The following is a 27670-nucleotide window of genomic DNA, read 5'->3' as shown; positions in this document are numbered from 1 at the left end:
GGTGGTTCGGCAAGCAGGCTCTCAGACGAGTCAGTATCCATTGATTGTGATTGAAATTGACCTGTAGTTTTGTGGCTTGACACCAAGGTTCGAACTACATTGTGAATCTCTGGTCCAAGCAGATGACCCTTGAAGTATGGGTGCAGTAAATTTCCAACAGCCATAGCGAAAATTCCAACCCCTCTTTGAGGAAATTTTTCATGCAGGTTTTTTAGAAACTCAGTAAAGAAAGCTTTAGCAGTGTTGCTGCTTTGTGATGAGGTGCACATCTTCTCAGCACATGCAAACAGACAGAAAACTCTGACCAAAGCTTGGTCCATCCTAGGCTCACTGTCATTTGAAAACCATTCACTGAGTTGTTTTACTTCTGTTAAGAATGGTAGGAGCTCCTCAAACAAATCCATTTCCTCAAGGCTGGGGACAATTTTTCCAAAGTCTTTGTTTTAAGAGCTGAGCTTCAGTAAAGGAACTCTCACCCTTATGATAGCATCAAGAACTTTCTGGTGACCATTCCACCGAGTTAGGCTGAGAGTTGGAATTTTAATGGCTCTTACATCACTTAGCCTGCAAGCTCTTCTCAGCTTTTTGTTTTTCTTTCCTGATTGATGCATGTTTGATGCCAAATTTCTGGCTTTGTCAAAAGCTTTTTCAAAAACAGGATCTTTAACAATAGATTTCCTCAGGCATTTGTTGAGCTTGTGATCCAAACATTGCATACTGCCATCTTCAAGAGACTCCACATATTTGCTTTTCCTTAGGCCAACTGCCATATTACTTGCTTGATCAACAACAGCAGTTATTGTGATATCTTGTAGTTCTTTGTGTTTTTCAATGATAGCATCAACTGTTGTGGCAATATTGTCACCAGTATGGTCCTCAGGAAAAAGTTTCACTTCATAAACTATCTTGTTCAATCTGTAATATAAAATAAACATCGATATAAAAATTATTTAAGGACCAATATAACCAGCAATAACTCAGTAAGAACGAATTTTGCGGACCAAAAACAAAAAAAAGTAAAAACTCGGACATAACCACAAGATGAATTCTATTTAGTGAGCAATACTGGCTCTGGTGCGAGCGCACCCGAGTTCGAGTCCCAGTCCATCCAAACTCGACATTCATTAAAAACTAACAAAACAAAAATGCTTTTCAACTTACTTGAAGTTTTTGTCCATGTAATGCAAGGTTACACCAAGATAGGAATCTGTTGTCACTGAGGACCAATGATCCATAGTCAAGGTGGCCATTTTGCAATCTTTCAGGTCTGTTTCCAGTTTTTTTTGTAATGCATTTTCAAGTGTCAGGTAAAGCAAGGGCACTTTATATTTTGCAAAGGTTGTAGAGTGCTTCAAATTTGCTTTTGGTGCTAAGTACGTCATCACCCTTTTATAGGCAGGAGTGTCCACAGCTCCAAAGGGATAGCCATCACAAACAAGCCATACTGTGATTTCCATGTCAAACTCCAACTGTTTTGCACTTTTAACAGGATATTTAGACACTTGCTTCAAATCAGTTTTAAGCGAAGTAATCAGGGCTTCTCTGGCTGCCTTTTCATCTTTTCTCTCTTTGAATTTCCCAATCAGATCAAGATATTTATTATTATGTTTGGATTTCAGATGATTTTTGATGTTGGTAGTATTGCAGTTCTTAATTTTAACACTTTTTTCACAGAGCAGGCACTGTGGGTCATTCCCTTAAAGAAAAATCATAAAAATATTTTAGATTTGTGTGGCAGGTATAAGTTAGTAAAGCTAATACTTTTGTAGTGGTGTAAAGTTTGCACATTTAGGGATACGAATCCTCTTTAAAAATAAAACTCTTCAATAATAGCCTGCGTTTGGCACTTTGATAAGCTAAATATCATTTTGATCTTTCATTACCGTATTATTTGAAGATTGTTATGTAGTAAATTTATAATATTAAAAAAATATTGAAATGACATCAAAACTCCAAATGACGATCATTGCCCATGATTAATTATTGTTTAAAACTTGCGTACATATTCATCAATAAAATGAAAGTAAAAAACATTTTTCTTTTTCACTATTGTTTTATTCACAAACCTAAATAAATTTTAACACCTATTGGAATCTTCTACTTACTAATCCACATTTTATAAAGGACAACTCCTTGATCACATATTTTTAAAATAATTTTATTGAAGGTGATAAAGATTCGTCCATTCCATGACTACTGCAAAGAAAAAAAATAAAAAATTAATGCGGCTTATCATATAAACAAAACTTTAAAGTTTGTGCTCTTGATTAAGCCTCTTCTTAAAGTTATCGTAGCAAATCACACTTCAGGAAGGCTAATTCAAATAAGCAAGTTCCTCTGTCCCACCCTGTATTATTTATCATTGTTAATACAAAAAAAACAAAATTTTAAAAAGATTTAACTTGACTTCTTTAAAAATAAGAAGAGCAAGAGATGATTTGACTCAATTTTATAAAATAAGTAAAAGTATGGATAAAGCTAAATGGAATCATCCTCCTAAAATAATTAAATATGCAATAACAAGAGGTCATACTCAGAAAATGCAAAAGCAGTTCACACATTCTACCACAAAATTTAACTTCTTCACAAGCAGAACAGTTAACAATTGGAATAATTAAACAGGAGAGATAATCAACTCTGATAATGTGAATGTCTTAAGTAACAAGTTTGATTGTTACAAAAACAAACAAAAGAAAATAAAAATATAAAAAATTAATGAAAAAATGAAAAATAAAATCTTACCACAATTTGTGCTGGGTGATTTGCTACCGCCTGGATTTTATATTCAACGATTAGATGAAGGCAGTGGCTTTGAAAGTACTTTGATTGCGAACAAAGCTAAGTGGCATAAACCCTGCAGAATTTTTTACTATTCCACTGAACTCAATCGAGCAGCTAAACGTTTTTGTTGCGCATCCCTAGCTGCAGAGGGTGAATCCTTATTAAATGAACCCCAGGCACTTAATGTTGAGCACAGTTAATTCAGGCGATCAAATTCAAGTGATATGAGAAAATCAAATTTGGTTTACGCACAACCGGTTTGTTTTATTTGTGATACCAGTGAGTCAAAAAACTCATTGCGCAGCATCTGTACCACAAATCTGGATATTAAAGTCCGCGAGTGTGCTATTACCTTGGGTGATTCTACATTATTGACCAAGTTGAGAGACACAGATTTAATTGCTCAAGACGCTAAGTGTCACACTAAGTGTTTCAATGACCTGTACGAAAAAAAACGTGCTTTTAATAGACGCATGCGTGCTGAAGCGCAGCAAGTAGAAGATAAAGTTGGCTGTGAACATGGTGTTGTTTTGCTTATTTGATCGTTTACATTGAAGAAACAAGATCAGAAATGTTATCACACCCATCTTCAAACTAGCTGATCTAGCTAGACTATATGCTTGTCCTAACTAACTGAAAATAGGCTACATACACCAACTTAGCGTATGCATAGCACACGTTTGAAAGAAAAACTACAAGCCCGTTTTCCTAACATGCATGCACAACAGGAAGGTTGAGATGTTTTACTTATTTTGAATTGAGACATTACACGCCGCTGTAAATGTGTTCGTAACAGCTTAAAATGTACTGCTCTTTGCAGTTGTCAAGGAGAGTGTACCAGAGATTGAAATGTAACAATCTATAGACTAATATTAACTAATATGCTTATTAAAAGTTATTTTGGCTTCTTAGCTGCTTTAAACTTTTTTATTGAGTAACAAGTTTTTTAGAAATATTTAAATAATTAAGAATTTTTTTTTTAAAAAAAAAGCAGGGGGGTATTTCTTGGGCAAGAGGGCAGTGCCCAAGCCCCTTTCCCACTCATTAGTGCATATACGATCAATGTATACTTTGAATGATCTACCATCCCTTAAATTTTAGCCAAGATTAGTTAAAAATTTATATCCAATGCGACAAATGTATACACAAGAAAATATAATTTAGTTAATATTTGAATAGGTTAAGAATTCAAATAACTGCCACCGCCTAATCTGGACAAAAACATTTATTCAATTAGTAAATAGTAGTAAGTAATTATAATGGTAAGAAACTGAAAATGATAACTGAAAAAAATATGAAACTCTTCTTCAAAAATTTATTAGGCTCCCAAAACGTTTTTTCAAACCTCTGCGGTAAAATTCGATAAAGGTTTAAAGAGAATCTGATGGAAACAACGGCTAAGAACAACACCAAATTTAAAATGGTATATGGTAGCCACGTCGACGTAAACAACACGATCTTTTAATTAGTAATTTTAATGCTAATAATTACAGTTAAAAATATATATACTTTTTATTATATCTAAATTTATACACATGTATGTATGTATGTATGTATGTATGTATGTATGTATGTATGTATGTATGTATGTATGTATGTATGTATGTATGTATGTATGTATGTATGTATGTATGTATGTATGTATGTATGTATGTATGTATGTATGTATGTATGTATGTATGTATGTATGTATGTATGTATGTATGTATGTATGTATGTATGTATGTATGTATGTATGTATGTATGTATGTGTGTGTGTATGTATGCATGTATGTATCTATGTATCGATGTATGTATGTATGTATCTATGTATCTATGTATCTATGTATGTATGTATCTATGTATGTAATGTATTCATATATACGCGTCTGTTATGTAAAGATATAATTTTAGATGTTTACATTTATAGTATCATGAATATTAAACAAATTAATCGAACTGCAAATGTTGCATGGAGTCCAAAAGAACAGTATCCTGTTTATCTAGTTGCTGGAACTGCTGCTCAACAATTAGATGCAACTTTTAAGTATATATAGTTTTTTTGTGAAATACAAAAGAAATTGTGTAATTGAAAATTTTTTTTACAGTAATATAGTAATATACTTGGTGCATTAAATATGAATAGCAATAGAATTATTTATTTCACTACTTTCAAACAACTCTTGTTATTGTTTTTTTTTTTAATTTGTGCTTTTATAGCAAAAAAATTATGTTTATAAAATTTTTCAATTGCAACTAAGATTTATCCAGCTTAATATATATATATATATATATATATATATATATATATATATATATATATATATATATACATACATACATACATACATACATACATACATACATACATACATACATACATACATACATACAAACATACATACATACATACATACATACATACATACATACATACATACATACATACATACATACATACATACATACATACATACATACATACATACATACATACATGCATATTTAATGATATGTATAATATTTAATGATATGAGCCTTCAGTACAACTTCTATTTATATTTTATAAATCAAAGTTCTATTTGATAAATCAAAAAATAACCACTATTTTAGCAGGTTAGATATAATTTTACTACACCTGCTGTTAGAATGATATAATTCTAATAAAAAATATACTGAGAATAAAAGTAGAAAAATAAACATGTTTCATTTAAGCAGTGGTTAACTATTAGGCATAAAGTGTTTGTAAACCTGACCCTGATAATTTTTTTTTTCTAAAACAGATCACTGTTTTAGTATGAGCAGTTGTTTTGCTTAAATAGCCTGATTTATTTGAGCCAAATACTACTGGGATAGCAAGAAAACTGGAGTTGATTTTTAAATATTACAAAAACGAAATTACTTGTTTTGTTTTTTAAACCATACATGGTACCAATATTAGTGTGGATTTACAAATGCTTGTACTTGTTCTGTCCCACACTGCCACAGCCTTTGGAGATGTAACATTTGTGTGTTTTCTTGATGTAATACCTTTGTTGGGATGTGTTGAAGCAATGGTGAATTCTTTATCTTTTTCAGTTTTTTTTTAAATTGTTAAGTCTAGGAAAAGGGAAAAAGGAAGTTACTTTTTTTAAGAAAAGTTACTTTTTTCTGTACCTCTAAAGTCTGTCCAAATTGCCTGCAATTCTGAAGATTGCTTAATTTTGTCACAAGTACACAGTTTTTAAATATTTAAAAATATACATATATTAAGGTTTTTTTTGAGATAATCTTCTCTAAAGCATACCTGTGTTGCAGCAAAGTAAGAATCACATACACACATACGCATGCATACGCACATAGGCTACACCCACATACAAGGCAATGACTAAAAGCTGTAATATCTGATATCTAATGATATCTAATACAGATATCTGCATCAAAAAAACATTTTTAAAGGGTGGACTAATCCTAGATTCACTTACTATCATTTTTTTTTTTTTTTTGTATCTATATTTGTAAGAGGGCAAGTTGAATTCAAATAAATAAAGTTGTCAAATGTTTTCTTTTTTTATAGCACTTCAGCAACATTGGAAATTTATCATGTGGATGTTGAGAACAGTCAACTTGATATGCCTGTTGTAGGCTCATTGAATACAGAGCAAAGGTAATTAAACACAGAAATATTAAGTTACAAATTTGCTTAAAATCTTTTTAAATTTTTAAATGAAAACTTGTTTAAAAATTGAAATTGTAAAAATATATTACAGTTAACTGTTGAGCTAATTTTACCCATTTTTAATGATATTTTATTTTCATTTAAAGATATTTGATAAAAAGTAGCTGCCGCTTAAAGATATTTTTTTAATCAAATATCTTTAAATGAAAATGAAATTCATTTTAGGCTATTCAAAATATATAACAAAATTTATTCCTATCTACCTTATTACCTTGCCTTTTACTGGGTGAACATAGGTGAACATTTACTGTATGACAGAGCATTTTGGCCATTAAACTCTAACATTGTATTTAAGAGATTTTTATGTGAAATTAAGTATAAAGAAGTTAGTTTTTAATCATAAAAGTTAACATTAAATATTTCCAAAAAATATTTTTAATACTTGACTATTGATGCTTTTTCAAAAATCATGTCAATTGGATTAGCTGCTGCAACAAAAAATAACTTTAATGCATAATGTTAGGTTATTAATTTTTTTATTAAGTTACTTATTCATGTTGCTATCTTGTCTGATGGGAAGCTGAAAGGTTTTAATTCTTTGATTTGTACCATAAATGAAAATTCAATATGGTAGCAACCTTGGATATTGCTCTTCAAATTTTTGCTTGGAGCATTACTTACATTTGGACATATGGATTAGGCTTTCACATAAATCAACATAGTAAAAAAAAAAAAAAGAAGAACTAGACAGTTACTGCTTTTACATTTTATCAGTTTGAATTGATATTGGATTATGAAGATTTTGAGCATGAACGACAACTTTGATATCCTTATAGCATAGTGAAATTCACAATATATATATATATATATATATATATATATATATATATATATATATATATATATATATATATATATATATATATATATATAAGGGTGTTCCAAAAAAACGACTTTTTTGAATTTCAACTAACATTGCTTTTCATAAGGTGCCCCAACCTTGATATTACTAATAAATTTTTTTTTTTTCATGACTAGATCACTCCATGACTTCCCTCAATGGGTCCAAAGGTCATTTTTTGCCCCTTTTTTGCCCATATTTCTGACTAACTGAGGGAGTGTTACCGTTATCCAAATTGATTTTTCTTTCTTTTTTTTTTTTTTATTGTTTTATCTTTTTGAAAGAAATTAAAATATAATGTCAAGCTTAATTTTTTTTTTTTACTTGAACAATGAAGATCAAAAAGTTAAAAAAAAGGCATTTTTAAGCTTTTTTGCACTATATTAGTGTTCTGCTTGTTAACAAGATACTTTACTTATTAAGATACTTATATTTATGTAATAAAATCATATTTATGATTAGTTTCTTAAGTAATTAGTTGTCAAACATAGTTTATGTTTATAAATTTATTTTGTAAACAAAGAATTTTTTACATAATCAGATTTTTTTTTAATTGTTCTTTCACTCTTATATTTGTTTGATACAAGGAAGGTACTTTGTCTTTTATCCTCATTGTGTGATTTATTGATCAGCTCCTATTAGACAATATTTAAAAGTAATGAGCTTGTGAAATAAATTGAGATTTTTAACATAAACAGTAAGTACCAAACATAAAAAATAGATACCTGAACTAGTTTTATAGCCCTCTCATTACAGTCATTTACCACTTCAAGATTATTCACAAATTATTTGAATTCTAGGTAATAGTCATTTAGATCCCATGTCTTCCTTGAACTGTACCTGCAGCCAGCTATCAGTAATGTCTTCAATTTTTATTTTGTTTAACACAATGGAATTTTGATCAATTGAGTTCCATACATCTTTAAGCTTCTTAAACAATGGATTATCTGGGCCATTTGTTTTACTGCTAGGATAAATGTTCCAGCAGTTAATAATATGCCTTTCATAGATGTGATGCCTACATGCTAGGAGAAGTAGAGGTCTATCAAGCTCTGCAGCTAATCTAATGCACACACCCTTTTTATTACCAGTATTTACAGAAGTTGTATCAAAAACACATCCTTGTAATTTATCAAAAATATCAAATTGATGAAGAAGTTTTATGATTGTATTCTTCTGTGTTTCTCCTGTACAAGAGTTCAAATGAGGAATCCCAAGAAGCTCACTCTGTTCATCTATTCTGATGGAAACGGCCAGTCTGTCAAGTTGATGTTCTATTCCGTTTGTAAACTCTTTAACTAGTTTTCCATCAAAATGGAGAATAATTGGTAATGATGAAGATTTAACAAGTTCAGTAATGTGTGTTTTAATCTTTTCTGCTTCTTTAGTTACAACTTCCTCTGCAACTCTAAACGCAGTTGAAGAAGATATTGCAAAATTAGTAACATCACCTGAATTTGCAATAACACTTGCCACTATTGCAGTGTGTTGTCTAACTGAAAGTCCCTCACCTATTGCTGTGAGAGCTGTTTTTTTTAAAATACTTTTTGGTAACAAAACAACAGAGGTAGATTGTTCCTTTTTTTATATCTGCTACATATTCACAGTCAGAATTATTATCACTACTTGAAGAGTTTTCTAAACTATATAGATTGTTACCATTGTTTAGTTTAATTTCCATGTTTAACATGGAACACAATTTTTTGTGGGATCTCTTAATAGTGTATGTAAACCTTTTATCATTTGTTCCTATTCTTCCCACCCTATTTCCAAGTTGGTCCAAGATAAACGCAATATCTTCATTTTTGGCTTCGGATGTCTTTCTCCTATCTTTCATAATATCTTCAATTAGTTCTTCCTTTTTTTTTACTAATCCAAAGCATTTTTATATTTCTTCAAAAAGTTCCTCATTCTTTTTTGTATCTGTTGGGTAGTTCCTTTTGCTATTCTTCTTTAACTTGTAATAGTTGTTCACCATTTTATCAATCTTCTTTAAAATGCAAAATTCAATGCTTAAAATAAAGATAAAAATAAATTTGTTGATAAATTTTGAATTCATAATTTACCTGATATTTTCTAAGGTTATAATAGGGAATCCTGCAAGATTCCATGGCCTTACCAACTTAGACATTACACAACAGTAAGCTTGTGGAGGGCATCTGAGCTCAAATGAATTAATTTCGAAATGACACCTAGTTAAAACCATTATCTTTACTTTGGGATTTAAGTTTCTTAGATATAGGAAGTATTGCAAAACCTCTATGCCAGTAGGAAGTTTACAACATGAAAGATTTTCTCTAACTTTCTTTACTAGAAATACTTCAGCCTTATTTCAAGTAAGCTTCAACTTCTTTTTTGGAGGCATTTTACTATTAAGTAACTTTTTTTAAGTTAATTAGTTATTGAAAAAATAAATGATGACCAAAATATAAAATAAGTTAAAAATCAAATTACATACACAAGGTAAAATGTAATTGCCCAAAAAATGAAGCAAATATATGTGTATTTAAAATTTAACAAAAAACACATTAAAATGATACATAGGACAAAGTTAGTGAAATATTGTAAAATAAGTCAATATTTTTAAATTTTTTGATCTTCATTGTTCAAGTAAAAAAAAAATTAAGCTTGACATTATATTTTAATTTCTTTCAAAAAGATAAAACAATAAAAAAAAAGAAAGAAAAATCAATTTGGATAATGGTAACACTCCCCTCAGTTAGTCAGAAATATGGGCAAAAAAGAGGCAATAAATGACCTTTGGACCCCTTGAGGGAAGTCATGGAGTGATCTAATCATGAAAAAAAAAAATTTATTAGTAATATCAAGGTTGGGGCACCTTATGAAAAGCAATGTTAGTTGAAATTCAAAAAAGTCGTTTTTTTGGAACACCCTAATATATATATATATATATATATATATATATATATATATATATATATATATATATATATATATATATATATATCCTTATAAAACAGTAGCAATAAAATAAAAACTATGTTTAGAAATGTCAAAAGTATTCATACATTTTTATAGTTAAGTAATATTAAGTATATGTCAAGCTGCCTCAAAAGCACAAAAGAAATGTCTGTTGGAACTATGCTTATTCCTATTGAGTTTGTCTGGCAAACAATCTCATAAACTTTCTTTCCAAATTCTCTCTCTCTTTCTTAACTTCTCAAAAATTTCTTTTAGATTATGGAATACAGTGTGTAAACATTCTTTATAGGCTTCACTCCCACTCAAATTTGGATCCATGTACACAGTGTGAGTCAAAACAGATTATCAACTCTAAAAACTTAAGAATTTTGGGCTTAATCAAGACATTTCTTGAAGAATGCTGACAGTGATCTTTTTAAAGCCCATTTTGTAAAAATCAGCCAATCATCTCTGGACATGAAATAGCTCATTCTTGACATCATCCTTTGTATGGTTTTTTGAAATATTTGTAAAACAATTCAAGGAATCCAATGATAGGTAGATACTTGGCCTGGTAAGCTTGACATCAAAACCAATTAACAATCCCAAATGGAAACATCATTTTCAGAGTGACCCTAATAGATATGAACTTGAGTGGGACTGAAGCCCTAAAAGAATGTTTGCCATTTTTATGTTACATGCAATCATAACTGAGTTAACATGTGACCAAATTAACATCAGTGACCAAATCTGTTGAAGGTTTTTATGTTTCTCCAGTAGTCTAGATATTGCCTTGGTATTAATATTGCTAAACTTTTCAAATTTTCTCTAAATGTTTGTGGAGTGCAATGATAAGGTAACGTTTTCCAACTAGAATCAAGCACATTGAACATCTTACAACAGGAGATTTCTTTTCCTTTTTTAACTTTTTAAGAGACCTTTTCTCATAACATTTTGTAGTATGTTTTAGGAATTTGATCTGGCAAGGCTTCAGCTGTTTGATCTGCTAGATCAAACAGTTGCAGTCTAATTTAAAAAGAAATTCTTTAATAGGATGTTAATATGTTTCACAAAACGCAATAAAATAAACTTTATTTTTAAACCTTATTCAATTTTTAAACTGTTTTTGAATTTTTATGTTTACATTCATTAACAGAACTTTTTCTTTATTTAACCATACAATCTTTGTTTCTAGACTGAATATATTAATTTATAGGCACATATAATATGGAAAAAAAGTAATTTTTAAAAAATCAAGTTAATATCATCAAGTAATGTATTCACCAACATTCTGTAACAGAAAATATATTAATTAGTTTAATGGTTATTTTTAATGTTTTCTATATTTTAGGTTTCATAAGCTACTGTGGTCTAACCTTGGTACTTCTTCAGACCATCTTAATGGTTTAATAGCTGGTGGTACAGACAGTGGTGATGTGTGTATTATTGATGCCTCAGCTGTGATATCTGGCAATTATGATTTGTGTAATATTCATACTCTAAGTGATCATACAGGACCTGTACAGGCTTTAGACATAAACAAATTCCAAAGTAATCTTTTAGCATCTGGAGCATCTGGTTCAGAAATATTTATTTGGGATTTAAAACATCCAGAACAACCACTAACTCCAGGTACTAAAACAATTCCACATGATCAAATCAGTTGCTTGGCTTGGAATAATCAAGTACAGCATATCTTAGCATCAAGTACACCAACTGGCAGAGTAGTTATATGGGACCTAAGAAAGAGTGAACCCATTATTAAAATTGGTGATCAATCAGCAATGGTAAATATATTCCTTTTTTAAATTTTTTATAATAATGGTTTGAAATTTAAATGATAATAGAAATGATTTATGTTTTGTTTGAACTTATTTTCTTAACTTAAATTTTAAGCAACATGGAAATCAATAAACAAAGGTGTCATATAATACTTAATAATGTTAATAAAAAAAACAAACTTCTGTAGCGTTTGGAAAGCTTCCAATGTAAATATCTAATGTTTTAACTGACAAATGTGCAATTACTTGTAGTTAATTTTGTAATTAAATTCTCATTTGCCGAGTTTTTTACTGAACTAAAAGCAGAAGTATTACTAACATTGGCTTTTTTTTTATTTACCTTTTTCAATTTTTATATATAACTTATGCATTGTCTTCAGACAAACTAAAGTCATTAGAAGTAAAATTGTTCTTAACAGTTTTTTTAGATTTTCTTGCTTAGTTTTCTAAGGGATCATTATTTTTAATTCTTTTAAAATTAATAATAAAATTTAGCTCAAGGTTTAAAAATTCTTCATTGACCAGTAAGAATTCAATTTGCTAGGTCAAATAAGCAATTTTTGTCATTCCAGCTTGTTGTTGACTGTTTACCGCCTGTTTTTTTTTCACTCTGAGTCTTAAGTCTACTTAGTTACTGCTATGCATATTTAACTGGGATGTTGGTTTCACAATAATAAAAAATTTTTTATTACTTTAAATAGTTTTAAACACCTCTTAACAAATATTCTGTATTAGAGTTCTAAAATAAGGAAATGGATATTGGTTCTAAGTTTTAGTTACTGTAAATAGTCATTTCCCATAATCATAGAGATTTTCTCATCACCAACCTGATTGATATATATTGTTTATAGAATTTTTCTTTATTGAAGAATTTACCTTAGATTTTAAAGATTAATGTGAATATTTTAAAAATTAATGAGAAAGTTTGTTTATTTAAAGAAAGTTTAGGATAACATTAGGCAATAACTGAGCATTTAACTTAAAGCAGGCTGTAAAAGTTATAAATGAATGCAACAATTAGATTTCTTTTCTTGAAAAAAGAATTACAAGTTATGAAAAGAAACAGCTTCATTTATGAGTTCTTATAGATCAGCATGTTACTGATTATTCATCTATCAACAAATGTTTATCAGGAAATCCAACTTGTAAAGGTGGTTAGAAACCTACACTAAATCTAATGGAAGAACAGTTCAGGTTTAACTCCAAAAGCAGTGATACCAGGGAGCCTCAGTATTTAATGTAATTAGCATTTAAATATGGTAAGAACATTTTTTAGGTGCTAATGGTGGAATAAAAAAAAGTCATTGTGATACAGCTTTGGAAAGATGCTTAAAATGCTATTTCTAGGTTGGATTCTCCAAAATTTATCAAATAAATTTTTAAAATCATAATAAAAAGTAAAACAAATTAAATGAGCTGTTAAAGAGTTCAATTACTGTGGCACCATTTACCACATTCCAGAATATCCTTTCAAAGATAAAGATTATACATATATGATATATTTAATTATTATCTAAATAATTGTTTTTGTTTAACTGCATATTGTTTTTGTTCAACTTCATATATATGGAGTTAGAACAAGTACTTTGGTTTTCATATATTTTTACATTATTTTGTTACACCAAAAGTCACCTAAGTTTTTTGAGACTGATTCAAAAGTTTTTAATTTTAAAAAACTTATATTTATCTAATTTTTACACAGTTTTAAATCTAATAATATTTTAACTTAATACTGACTATTTGCCAAGCATTTTTAATATACAAAATTTATTCATAGTTTCATTATAAGTCAATCGCCTGGCATCCAGATGTGTCTACTCAAATTTTGATTTCAAATGAAGATGACCGATATCCAGTTATACAAGTTAGTAAATTTTTGTGACGTTTTTAACTTTTATAGTGTAAGCAAAACAAATGATTATCTGTTTTCAAGAATATATGATTTTCATAAAAAAACCAAAACGAACTTATTTTAGGGTATATTCTTAGTTTCAATGTAATGACATTATTTTTATCTTTGGATAGAGCATTTCTAATTTTAGGGTTTGAATTAGCAATTTAATGTTCATTAAAAGTGAATCAAGTTTGTAAATCAATAAGTAGCAATATATCTGTTTATAAAAATTCAGATTTTAAGTAATTAACTGAACACCACAAAATGCAGGGCTAGTGGTAATAAGAAGATTAGGAACATATGAATATTTGAAAAATCTAAATTACTTGTGCAAAAATTGTTCCTAGCAATACCTCATAGAGAGTACTTTTCATCTTTATAAAATAAACAAATGAAACTTCTTATACAGACAATGTAGAGTTGTCCATTGTAGAAAAATTCTTTTTTTTGGATAAATATCAACTCTTTTAAAAGTGTGATCTTGAATTTTGATAATTTTCATGGGGCTAAATTAGAAAAATATTGTTGATATTTGAGTGTCAATGACAAACTACTGTCTCATGGAGCCAAAAAAACTCATAAAATGAACACCTTTCTACCAACAAAAACTCATATCAACTTCTGCAGTGGCGATTGTTTTAGACAATACAGACTATTAATCTTGTTCTATTATACAGTCCAATAGCACTAAAATTTAATTTAAGAAAGAAGTGGAAGAAAATTTCATATAGCACTAAAATTTAATTTAAGAAAGAAGTGGAAGAAAATGTTTTCTTGTTAATTATTTATGTCTTACACTTTCAGTTCAAAAGCCTTCACAATATATGCCTTTTTCACAATATATGCCCTTTTCCTTACAATGTTTATGTAGGTAATCCACTTTTCTTCCCCAGTTATCATCTGGTCCAAGAAGTGCTAGATTTTGTTTCAAACAAGTAGAGATGTGTATCTATAAGTAAGGATCTTGCTCCAACATGGTCTTTACAACATCTTCATTGATCAAAAAAGTTTGCCCAGAATGTTGCTCATCTGAAAGGTCGAAATCACCTGATTCGAATTTTTTGAACCATCCTCTACATTTCCTATCAAAAATGTTCTCCAAACACTTCCAAAAAGTTTCTACTTGCTCTTTAGCATTTTTTCCTTGTTGAAGTTTGTATGAAATACAGTGGTGTAAATAAACTTAAACAAATAGCCATGGGAATACTATTGCTTTACATGTAAAACTAGTGGGAATCAACTTTATTTTAGTTATGATTTAAGTAATGTCAAATATAAGTAATGCCAAATAACTTATATTTTCAAGTGTTTTGTAGAATGTCTTTCCCATAATGTTGTTAAGTTTGTTAATTTAATGTTACATTGTAAAGATAAAATTTTTCTTCATTGTTTAAAGTTTTAATAACATGTAATTGGCCTTTGTATTAGGGTGGTATGTCCATAAAAGAAATATATTTGAAACTTTGTTTTGATTCAATAGTGAGAACAAGATGCCTAATGATGTCACAAACAATTTTCAATAAGACAGATAAAAAGGTCTCAACTCTTCAGCCTTCTCAGAACAAATTATTATTTGGTAGGACCCTAACATAGTGAAAATTTTTTTTACCAAAAATTTGCAAGCTGGGTCTCAAAAGAAACGAAATTTGATAGAGAGGTTGAAAATAATAACTTTTTAAAGTATAAAATAATGTAATGTTGTATTGCCAAAATCCAGAAGTGTTTATAAGTGTTAATATGCAGCTTAGTATGCAAAATACAGTTTGTCACATTACAGTTTTTAATAATGACAAGTTCTTAAAAAACACAGTGTTATGTTGTGTGATATTCAGGTTTGGTGTTAAAGTTTGGCATCAATTGATGAGATTGAAGTCTTACATGAATAAGTCCATCTCATGACTTAACACCACATGTGGCTGATGCTTCAGTGACCAACTCGACTCATCATTTAATAGCTTGAGTATGACAAAGGTATTTAGTAAAGTTGATTATCAGAATGTTAACATTAGCAACTATAATTTCCAGATCAGTGACATTGGCTAAGGTGAGAAGTGATAATTTCCAGAATTCTGCTATTCAATTAAATTGATGCAATCTAGCTGAAAAGTTTATTTTAGAAATTTGAAATTTTCTAATTCTTTACTTCTTTAATCTTGAATGCAGTATGTGATGAATTGCCAATTCTCCTATATGTTTACATTTATCATTCAAAATTGCTTGAAGAATATTTTCTGGATGAACAAATTATCTGTTGCATTGAACCATTGGATCTATAACTACTTTAACTTTATTGGAGAGATCATGGTTTGTAAATGATTTGAAACAAATGACAAGTTCCATCTTTTGCAAAATGGTTTGCTTTTGATCCTAAACCATATTGATGCATAGACTTTACCAATCTATGTTGCTAATACAGTGCAATCTCTCTAATTCAAATCTTCTTAATTCGAAAGCCTCCATAATTTGATTAAATGTAAAATCACTGTGAAATGCGCTTAAGGAACTCTTTTGTATAACATTCTATAATTCAAATCTCTATAATTTGAAAACCTCCACAATTCGAATGGATTTTTCAGATCTGTCAGTAAGATTCTCTCTGTAAATTGAACTTTTTGAATTTCTGATGTGCAAAAAAGGTCATTAACCAATGAACTCTTTTTTCAAATTTCAAATGTTTTGATTTTTTGTTAAACAATTAGCGTGAATTATTTTCTTCTGTTTAATAAAAATCATGGCATCAAAGAGACTGCATAAAGAAAACAATTTAAAGCGGAAATATAAAGCTCTACTGGAATTGGAGAATGTAAAAACAAATAAAGAGGTTTCAAAAATCTTTGATATTCCCCTAAACACTCTTCAATCTTGAAAAAGAATAAAGATAAAATCTTAAACACTTTTTCTCAAGGAAATTTGGCTAAGCGGAAGAAAGTTGATATGTATTATCATGTCAACAAAGCTGTACTTGTTCAACAAATCTGTAATGGTTCAAATGAATGAGAGCTGATAATGTCCCAATTAGTGGTTTGCTGGTAAAAGAAAAAGCTTCTTATTTTGCAAAAGAGTTAAGCTTCGAAAATTTTCAAGCTTGGCAGATTTATGAAAAAGTAAATTAAATTTTTATTTTATTCTATCCAATTTTTATTATTTATGACTTTAGTAAATGTTTTACAAAATTAGACATTCTGGAAACTTGCAAAGATATCAAAGTTACATTCAAACGTACGTACAAGTTACATCAAAGCAATTTTTTTAAACCTTTTTTTTGTAGGTATGGTATATCTTTCAAAACCATTTCTGGAGAGGCAAAGTCTGTTAATTATCAAATGATTGCTCCATGGCTTGAAACTACACTGCCTACAAGTCTCTTTCAATACCCACTTGAAAATATTTTTAGTGCCGATGAATTTGGCCTTTTCTACCAATGTTTGCCTGATAAAAGTTTACATTAAAAAAAAAAAAAATTGCATAGGAGCCAAGCATAGTAAATTTTGCTTGACTGGGATGGCCACGGGTATTGTTAAAGGAGAAAGAATTTCAATGTTTGTAATTGGAAAAAAAGTCCCTTAGATTTTTTAATGGTGTAAAAAATATTCCTTGTTGCTATTGGACTCTACCAAAAAGTTGGGTGTTGGCAGAATTAATTCAGGAGTGGGTTAAAGAAATTGACTAAAGTATAGTTTTCAGAAAAGAAAAGTTGCTTTAATTTTAGATAATTGTTCTGCCCATCCAAACATGCAAAAACTTGATTGGGTGGAGCTTATCTTTCTTCCACAGAATACAACTTTGATCACCCAACCTATGGATCAAGGTATTATCCAATCTCTTAAAGCCAAATATCGCTTACTTGCAGTGAAAAAGCAGATTGCTGCCTTGGAAAAAGAAAACAAGGTGCTTAAGTTTTCTATCTTAGCTGCTATGTTTATGCTTACAAAAACATGGAATTCCATTCCAGACCAAACCTTTAAAAATTGTTTAAAGAAATTTAAAAGTTGTTTCAAGAAATCAGGAATATTATTAGATGCAGTGGAAAAGCATATAAATGGTAATAACGATCCTTTCTGTGGCTTAGATGCAGAGGAGACTGTAATGGAAAACTTAAGAGATGATCTTGAATTGTTAAAAGCAAAATTCAATGCAGATTTTAACCTCACGGCTGATAAGTTAGTAGACATAGATTTCATTGTTTGCATTATCAACAAATCATCAGATGAGGACTTCATTGCAGAAGTTTCTGGATATGATGCTATTGAAACTGAAGAGGAATCTGATAATGAGTGTGTTGGTGTTTCTGACAATTCTACAAAAACAATTCTGAACGAAGCGATGCATGCTATCATTGTACTTGAGAATTACAGTCTTTATTCTAACTTTAGAGATGATTCTAATGAGATTTAGAGGAGATGGACATAAATTGTGTCATTGATATGAATTTACAAGCACATAAAAGGCAATCTACAGTTGCTGGCTTTTTTTTGAAATTGTAAAAGTTTAAAACACATAATATATATTGCATTTAGGCCTAAGAATCACTATTTATTTGTCTTATTCATTTCTATTTGTAACTTTGATCAGAATATTTGAAAAAAAGTCAACTATCTATAATTTGAAAGTCTCTCTAATTCAAACTTTTATTTTTCCCCATAAAATTCGAACTAAAGAGATTTTACTATAGAACCAGATTTACTGATGGATCATTAGTTGAAATTTATAAATACAGCAGGCAGTTAGTAGCAGTTAAGCATGTTGAATGAAAAAGCACTGCTAGATTCTGTCTAGATAGTGGTACTGAATAAAAACCTTGTGAAACAGCATCATAGATCTCATAAGTATTGCTGACCTGTACTGAAATCATCAGCATCTGTCATTGATGGTAAATCTGATTCAGTTGAGGTGAATACAGCTATAGGTTGCTTTTTCAATTAGCCATAGCCTTTAGAATACATAACTAATTGGATTGGCAGATTTATTCAGTTGTTGAAATAAACTTTGCTTTCTTTTTTTTTGCTCTTCTAACTTTTTTTTAACTGTTTTTGTCAATTACATTCAAGTTAACATTTCTGCTTGAAAACGACCTCCTTGGTATTAACTTTGTTAATTTCACTACTTATAAACAACAGTTGTATTGTTATTTGATAATTGGTGAAGTTTTTTCATCAACAGGCACTTTACAAGCCTTAACACAATTACATTTGGTGAATTTACATTTGCATGTTGCAATATCAAAAAGCTTACCAATGCCTTTTTCTTTAAAATAATTCAATTTCTCTTTAAATTTTTGTCTTTGTTTTGCTTTGAACAATTTCAAAAGTTTCATGTACTTGTCATGGTAAGAATGCAAGAGCTACAAAATGCAAAAATCAGATACTATTGGGATTAAAGCTATTTGATCCATCACTGGCATACACACATGTATGTATGCAACATAAGTGATTAATTTATGTAAATTTTAATAAATTGTAGCACAGCACACAAAAAATGTGGTCAATATTTGAAAAAAGATAATGCCCATCCTAATATTTGAATTTGAAAGTTTATGGTCATAAACACTGATGCTGTGTGTTTGTGTAATCAAGAGTAAAAGTAGTTTTTATTAAAGATCATGGGGAGCCTCAAAGTCATAACCAATCTAATTGAAACTTTTACACATGACTACTGATATATAAAGGGAATTTTTCCTCAGTATTACAGTTAAATATTCAAAAAAAAAATTATGATCTACCCCACTTTAAATGCCTCTGATGTAATTAAGCTAATAGAACACATCTAAGTAATATTACTTGGTATGAACAGTAAGAAGCTAGCAATTCTTCAAATAAATGGTCAGAACAAGAATTCTTCTTTCCTACTTTATTTTCAGTAGAAAATAATAAAGGATAAGTAATTCTTGCTTTTTTAAATTCCATCTTTAATAAAACTTCTGATATATACTGGTAGATATTATGTAAATAAAAAAATAAAGTACTGATCAATGTTCAAATGAACTTTTTTATAAACTATGTAACTCCCAACAATTAAAAAGCAAACACCAATATCATATTTGATCAGTTTTTATATAAAAATTGTTATATAAAAACAAAGCAAGATGTGTTTTTCAGTTGTGAAGACAATTGTCACACCTATTGTTGAACTCTCTAAAATGTAATATGATTATTATTCTCTTACAAAGAGTCTATAAACCAAATTTACTCCTTAATCAGATTTCAATTTTAATACTTAATCAGAATTCTATTTGCAAGTTTTTTTAGTAATTTCTTGAGAAAAGTGGTATACCTTTGAAATTATAGTTCTATGTATTTCTGTTGGTTTTCCAGTCTGATTTTTTATGAAAAATAAGATTATAAGTAACTAAATCTGCATTATAAAAACACTTTTAATGCATATTCTCATATTTTTAATATTGATAATTCTCATTTTATTAAATAAAATCTTTGGAAAAAATGTTGAGAAAAGTGGGTCATTTTTGAAAACTAGTTCAATAATGATTTGCATTATCCGAGGAACTGCTCAACATTGTTTAGTCAAATTTTTTGTATGAATTTTCCTTTGCAAAATACAATGGCCAAGAAAAATTTAGAATTTGCATAAATTCTGTAATACGTGTATTAAAAAGTTTATCTGAAAAGGTGTACTAAAAAGGTGATAACACATGCACTAAAAGCTGATTTAGAAAAAATTATTACATATTCTCATGTTTAACGTATTTTACAAATTCAAGAAAGCATAATTAGTACAAGCTCTTTTCTATTTTTATAAAGTATATTTTAAAATCTACAGTCAAAGTTGTTTAAAAAATGCAAGTAATGAAAATACTAGTAGTTGTTTTATTAGGCTAATACTAGTTGTTAAAAAATTACTTGCAAAAATAGCTTTGCATATTTGAATTAAAATTAAAATTTGCTTTTATTATAGATGTGGGATTTAAGGTTTGCATCTTCTCCAATAAAAGTGCTTGATGGGCATTCAAGGTAACTTAGTTTTATCTTACTTCTGTATTATAAATAGATTATCTCGTATTTCACCATTTAATCAGTCTTGATGGTTCCCTGGGTCTGATTTTTTTATACATTTCATTTCAGATGTACTAGTAGATTATAAATTATTAGTTATAAAGGTATTTATAACACCTATACTAAAATGTGGAGAATACTGTGAATGTCAAGTTTATTAAAAATTTTAATTTTGAAATATTCTTGAAGCATGCATATATAAACTTTCTTATGCACAAATATAGTGGCTTTTAAAATATTAGAATCATCTATAAATTCAATTGATTCTTTGACTGATGCAAGTTGACAAAACTGTTTATTTTGTTAGTTTTAGTATTTGCTCTTAGAAATTAAAAAAATGCAATATATTTATCAAAAGTTTATCTGATTTTCTAACATACATAGAGTTGTGTAGGCTGTCTTAAGATACCCTATTCAAACATTATTTTTGAAATTGATTATGACTGTCAGGCAGCGTTTGTGTACATTGTAGATTTAGGACATTTTATTTTTGTATGTTGTATTTTTAATCATTAAATAACTAGAACCTTGGTGATAGATCTAAGTTTTATCCATAGTTTTAAAATGATGCTTATAATTGGTTTTCTTCTTGTTAAAAGGAGTTTGCTTCCAATGCAATATTTTTTGAATTGTCAATTATGAACTTCATTTCCAAACAATACTTTCATTTGTAATTTTTCATGCAAAACATGGCCTATTTGCTCATTTGAGATGCTTATTAGCAATTTCATACATAGTAAAAACTTTACAATATCATGCATTTGCTCAAAGATTTGTGATGATGTTGCAGTTTCTGGTTTTCCATTGTGTGGGCTATCTTCAATTCTTGTACGACCATGTTCAAACTCTATACTTTTACCATCTTTATATGATTATCAGTTACAGATATACTTTCCAAAGCAGAGTATTTGATCACTACGCAATATTCATTTTTGCTTCTAAAAAAGTCAAATCTCTAGAATTGTAGTTTACATCAAAATCAGTATTTCTTTTATCCAACAGGTTATAGAGGATTAGATCTTGAGGACAGAATTGTAAAAATAACTATGAACCTTTGATCCTAATAAAACACATTAAACTGATGCAAAATTCTGGTGCAAAGTTCAGTGCTTGTATTATTTGTATTACAGTGCATCCTGATTTCAAGAGAAAAAAGATTACTAACTGCTCTAGATTTTTATTGCTATAAGAATGTTTTTGATAAAGGGAAAAAAAATTCATTAAAATTAAAATTTTAAGGTGTTATCTATATTTACAGAAGATCCTAAAACTCCTTTTAGAAGAGTTAGACCCTGTACCTGAGTTTAATGGTTTAATAGGAATAGTGAAAAAGTCAGTTTTTCTCTTAAATCTCTTTGGCTCTTCTTTCATAAATGGTTAGAATCAAACTTATGTTTTGTGCACAAGGTTTGATGGAAATTTAACTTTCAATTAAGCCTAAAAAACAAGATTCTACTTGTTATTGATTGCTTATGAAAGTTTTAAAATGTTTAAAAAATCAAAGAATCATTTCAATATTTTAATTATCTAAAAGCTTCCTTTGACATTAATATGAAAAGTTAACATACCAGTTAACGATGTGAACTTTTAATTTCTCAATGTTACTGAAGGATTGGAAAGATTTAATAAATAATAAATTTTTTGTCATTCTCTAAGAGGTTTTAGTGGCTAAAAACCTTGACTACTAACATAATAATGACTATTTGCATTTTTAAAAATCAGACCCAGATAATCATGAGTTACTCTTTTAAATTTAATGTTAATTCTAATAAAGACTTGAATATATTTTATGTAAGAAAACTGTTTGTTTAATTTTTATATACTTTATTTTTATATATATACTCTTTTAGAGGTATTTTATCATTGGCTTGGTGCCCACAAGATACTGATTTAGTTATGAGTTGTGGGAAGGTTTGTTGTACTTAAAAAAAGTAATTGTCTTAAAGCATTTGCCAGATATTAGGAAGAAACACTAAGCAAATGAAAAATATTAAAGCCATAAACTAACATCTTTATGAAAGTTAAAAGTTTAATTAAATGTAGAAAATTTACCTTTGTCCTTTTTTACTTTGGGAAACATCATGTACATTACTTTACATTTTCACCAAGTTTTGGTTTTTGTTTGTCACAGAAATAAATATTCAATAATTAATTTTTTAGGAGATCAAAAAAATCTCTTTTGAACTTACAGTACTATGCAGAAATCTAGAAATAATCTTTTTAACTTTTTTTTTTTTTTCTTTACTTGATAAGATTCTACTAAATATTTCTATATATCTTTACTGAATATTTTTTTTTATAAAAGTAATATTATGTACAAAAAAAGTTCAGTTTATATTTTATTTTAAAAAATATTTAAAACAGTAAAAAATGTAGCCCCTAACACTTAGTTGGATAAACTTTTGAATGTATAACTGCTTTTTAACTACTTAAATTTTTGGCTTAAAAAATGTTGTTTTTTTTCCAAGGATAATCGTATACTGTGTTGGAATCCTAACAGCAGCTTACCAAATAATGAAGTAATCACCTTTTTTCTGTTTTAGCATTTACCTTAACCCTTTATTATTTTAAAGAAAATTTTTTTTTCTTTACAAAAGTAAATAAATGGTTAGTTTTGGATATTTTTATCTATAATTTTTCAACTTTTATTTAGATAATATATGAATTACCAACAGTATCTCAATGGACATCAGATGTTAGTTGGTGTCCTCGTATTCCTGGCATAATTGCTTCTTCATCATTTGATGGGCATGTTACCATAAGTTCTGTTATGGGGGGTTCACAGCAAGTGCAAACTCAACAGCAGCATAGTCAAGTATGTCTCAATAAAAGGTTATCAAATTCAAGATAAAACTGAGGATATTTATTGTTTATAGTAATTTATATTTATAGCAATTATTACAGCCATTATCTAAGCAAAGGGTAATTTTTGGTTTGAACAATTGTGTATTTCAAAATTCTTTTAAACTTAAGTGAAATAGGAAAAAACTATTGAGGACCTAATTTACTGAAAAATGTTTTTTAAAGTTTACACATATTAAGCTCATGCATAATTTTCTATTTTTTATTTTCAATAGTTTTACTCACCTTGTTCAAAATTAATGTTTTTTTTTAATTTTAAGAATTTTTTTTTTTTTGTCTTAAAAGCAGTTCAGCAGGTATGTTAAAAAGGGGTTGAAAAGACTCAGAGTGGAATGCAAGAACTGAACTTCAAGTTTGAAGTCGAATTTCAAACCTGAATTGTGACTTTAGCTAATGCATAATGCAAACTTCATCATAAGTCAGACTTGAAAGCTGCTAAAAACAGACTGCTTTTCAAGTATGACTTTAAACCAGACTTGAAAAATTCTTTCCAAATGGAAGAAGCAGACTTGAAATTTCAAACCAGACTTCAAATCTGAAGTCTGACTTGAACAGAATGCAAGAAGTGAAATTGAACTGAAGTCAGACTTGAAAAACAAGAATTTTTTAAATTTCAAGTCATTTTTTCAAGCCTGGTTCAGATTAGTGATATGCGAAACCAAGATTTTTAGTTCAAAACGATTTGAAACGAAGCAATGCCACTTTCGTTCGAGTTTAATTCGATTCAAAAGTACGCTGCCCTGATATTGAAATTTGGTATTTAAATAGTAATAATTTATAGTGTGTGACAGAAAACAGAACAGAAACGAAATATTATACATTTTATATTCAATAACCAATCATATTGCAGTTCTACAATGTAAAAAAAGTACTAAGCAACACAAACTAGACTCTAGAGTCAAATAAAAGTGAATGAAATCAAATGAGACTAGTATCATACAATATAATTACAATGTGTAATAATTCAATTTAAAAAAAAAATTAAGTCAAGTGGTTGCAATGCAGTGCATAGAATAAAGACTAGGACAAGTATTATATTTACAGTTATAGTTTAACAGATAATACAATACAAATAAAAGTACAATGCTATAATGAATGCAAATGCAATACAGTTATGTAAAGTAGTAGTAAATACATAGGCATTGGCCCCAGAGAGTCCGAGACCTTAATCTACAGTGTACTGTACTGGCTGTGGCTGGCAGGGCAGTCTGGCTTCAGTACGCTACTGCTATCTGCTATACTACAAATTTTCATGAATAAAAGTTAGTTCAGCCATATGCTCAGAGAGAAAATTACATTGCCTTCTTGTAACAATTTTACCAGACGTCGAGTTCAACCTCTCCGAGTTTACAGAGGTTGCTGGAATAGCCAATAATACCCTCGCTATTCTTGAGAGTTCTGGCAGATGGTGATGATTAACTTTCCACCAATCAAATACATTGGCATTCCTTCCAATAGGAGGTTCAATATACATTCTGACCTCCTCTTGCACAGAAGCTGCATCATCAACTGGCAGCATCCTATTCGCAGTTGCTGTTGTAAGCATGCAGTCAAAGTCATCCCATAAACTACTTGGCTTGGAGGCTGCAGCTGATGTCCAACCAGGACCTGAACCAGGACCAGCACTTCCAAAAGTAGGAGTGGGAGCACCAGCACTAGAAAATGTTCCTACAAAGTATTATATAACATAAATAGCTGTAAAACTAAAATAGCAAACAGAAATGAAAACCCCTGCATTATTGTTTTATTATTTATCTGTAATTAAATTAAACCACAATGCAGTAAATCTAAAAGTTAAATGTGAACTGCAGGCCATTACCATTACCATCAAGTCTTAATCTGTGTTAATTACATAACATAAAACGTAATAGTTTTGGAATTGTACCTTGAATTAAGTTCGTGTCATGGTCGCTCAAGGCAACATGTCCACCTCCATCAACACTGATCTTGTGCCCTTAAAGTCAACTGATCAGTTGTGAATGAATATGAAGGAATATCTTTAAAATCTCGATATATTTCATTAGCAGTTTTCTGTTTTACACTGCAATATAACTCTGGTACAACTGATCTTGAAAACGTAGTTCTGCTTGGGATCAGATATTGTGGTTCCATTAATTTCATCAGTTCTTTGAATCCTCTGCCTTCTACAAAGTCGTAGGGCAACATATCTAGAGCAAGCACGCAACCAACCAAATTCGTTATAGCGATGGTATTTGGATGACTAGATGACCAATGTGCTTTCTTATCAAAAAGATCATCAACTTTACTTTGCTTCTTATTTTCATTTTTCAGTTCTTGTTCTGCAAGTTTTCTTTTATGGTTCTCTTCATTTCTTGCTACACACTCTTTATGTGCTTTCTGATGAGCAGCACGTAAGTGAGCATAAAGCCCTGTTGTTGCTCCAGTTAGACACTGAACAAGTAACTTGCATATTCCTATTTTGCAAATGCCTATAATTCTATTGCCATTTGTTTTTTTGCCTACTAAAATATTCCCAGACAAAACTTTGACAATTTCCATCGTTACCATCCGCCATTGTGGCACTGTATAACTTTTTTCTTTCACTTTTAAACGATGAAATTCGATTAACCTTGGGTTCGCTTATAAACAAAGATATTCTACTTCAAAAATTCGAATGGTTCAAAACTAAAAAAAAGTTCGATTCGAAATGAAACTAAAAGTTTGTTTCAAATTTGCAATCAAAGTTTCAAATTTTGCACATCACTAGTTCAGACCAATCTTGAAACCAAACTTGAAAAAAAAAACAAAAACAAACCACCACTATTATTTTGCTGATGAGTACAAAAATTTACTATTACCTTACAACTTATTAGAACCCTTGCAAATATAAAAATGAGTTTTTACTAAGCGAAAGTGTCTACTTTGGTATATTGATGTGATTAGTTTAGAAGGTTACATTGTGAAAGTATATTTGTCAAAGAATTCATTACAGAAAACTAATTAGCATCAATGTAAAAATGTGTGTTTTTTAAAACATCCTGTAAGTATGTAATGATCCAGCATGTCATATATTATGATGCCATTAAAAATGCTTATTAGCATTTTGAAATGTCTAACATCCTAGCATTATAAAGTCCTCACAAATAATGAAGATCTTACACTTTTTTCAGAGAAGAAAATGCAGAAATAAATAGAAACAGAAAGAATAAAATAAAAGTAAAAATGCAGAAATAAATAGTAACAGAAAGAAAACAAATAAAAGTAAAAAGTTCCATAACCATAATAATATCAGGATATTATTATGGTTATGGAACTTTTTACTTTTATTTGTGCTTCACAAAATTGCCCTTCTACAAAATGATCATTGGGAAGGCAACTAAATACAAAATACCAATGAAGCTGGTGCTGAAGCATTCAGCACCAGCTTCATTGGTATTTTGTATTTAAGAGAGAATTTTGGAGAAACAAAGAGAAGAGAGAATTTTGGAGAAACAAAGAGAAATCAAATTTTGGACCAATTTTTTAAAAAAATCTTTTTTGTGTGTCTGATAGATAAGTCTAATAACAAAAACAATATTTGCAAATGTTCATACTGCATTTTACATTTTAAATTAGTATTATATATCAAAAAACAATTTCACATAAAAATAAAGTAATAAATTAAAATATTTAAAAAAAAAATAAACTAGATCTGATGTTGTTTGAAAATAATAATCCTCAAATAGAATAATTATGTTGTTTGGTTTTTTTAAAACTTATAACTGTGACAATTTTTTTTGGTAAATTTCCATTTTAATTTCATGTTCTTTTTGTTTGTATTGTTACTTTTGCTGGAGTGAGTTTATTTTTATATTAGCTATTTCTATTTGTTTTTGCATTAGTTCTTTATCAAAATCATGAATTTCATTATATTGTTTCTTGCAT

General features: G+C 29.1%; 1 protein-coding gene and 1 pseudogene across 2 annotated transcripts in view; one reads left to right on the top strand and one right to left on the bottom strand.

The window, feature by feature from the left end:
- The first annotated feature begins 4675 nt into the window (after positions 1-4675).
- LOC145192394 (protein transport protein Sec31A-like) overlaps positions 4676-27670 on the top strand; it is a 47294-nt gene continuing 24299 nt past the window's right edge. The window contains exons 1-8 of one of the 2 annotated variants that reach the window (XM_090079022.1): positions 4676-4807; positions 6317-6406; positions 11593-12028; positions 13800-13886; positions 20826-20881; positions 22774-22834; positions 23392-23442; positions 23577-23738. In XM_090079022.1, coding sequence (XP_089935148.1) covers positions 4695-4807; positions 6317-6406; positions 11593-12028; positions 13800-13886; positions 20826-20881; positions 22774-22834; positions 23392-23442; positions 23577-23738 — 1056 coding nt within the window. In that variant the 5' untranslated portion in view covers positions 4676-4694. Of the gene's footprint in view, positions 4808-6316; positions 6407-11592; positions 12029-13799; positions 13887-20825; positions 20882-22773; positions 22855-23391; positions 23443-23576; positions 23739-27670 lie in introns of both variants that reach the window. The other variant, XM_090079023.1, reaches the window with a different exon arrangement.
- LOC149892079 (uncharacterized) lies at positions 8050-9684 on the bottom strand (annotated as a pseudogene).

Source organism: Hydra viridissima, unplaced genomic scaffold, assembly GCF_058129835.1.
Source record: "Hydra viridissima isolate aposymbiotic clone 2 unplaced genomic scaffold, HvirCarnegie_v1 scaffold_2, whole genome shotgun sequence".
In the NCBI taxonomy this organism is placed as follows: Eukaryota; Metazoa; Cnidaria; class Hydrozoa; order Anthoathecata; family Hydridae; genus Hydra; species Hydra viridissima.
Note: the sequence above shows the minus strand (reverse complement) of the source record. Positions and strands in the feature narration are given on the sequence as shown.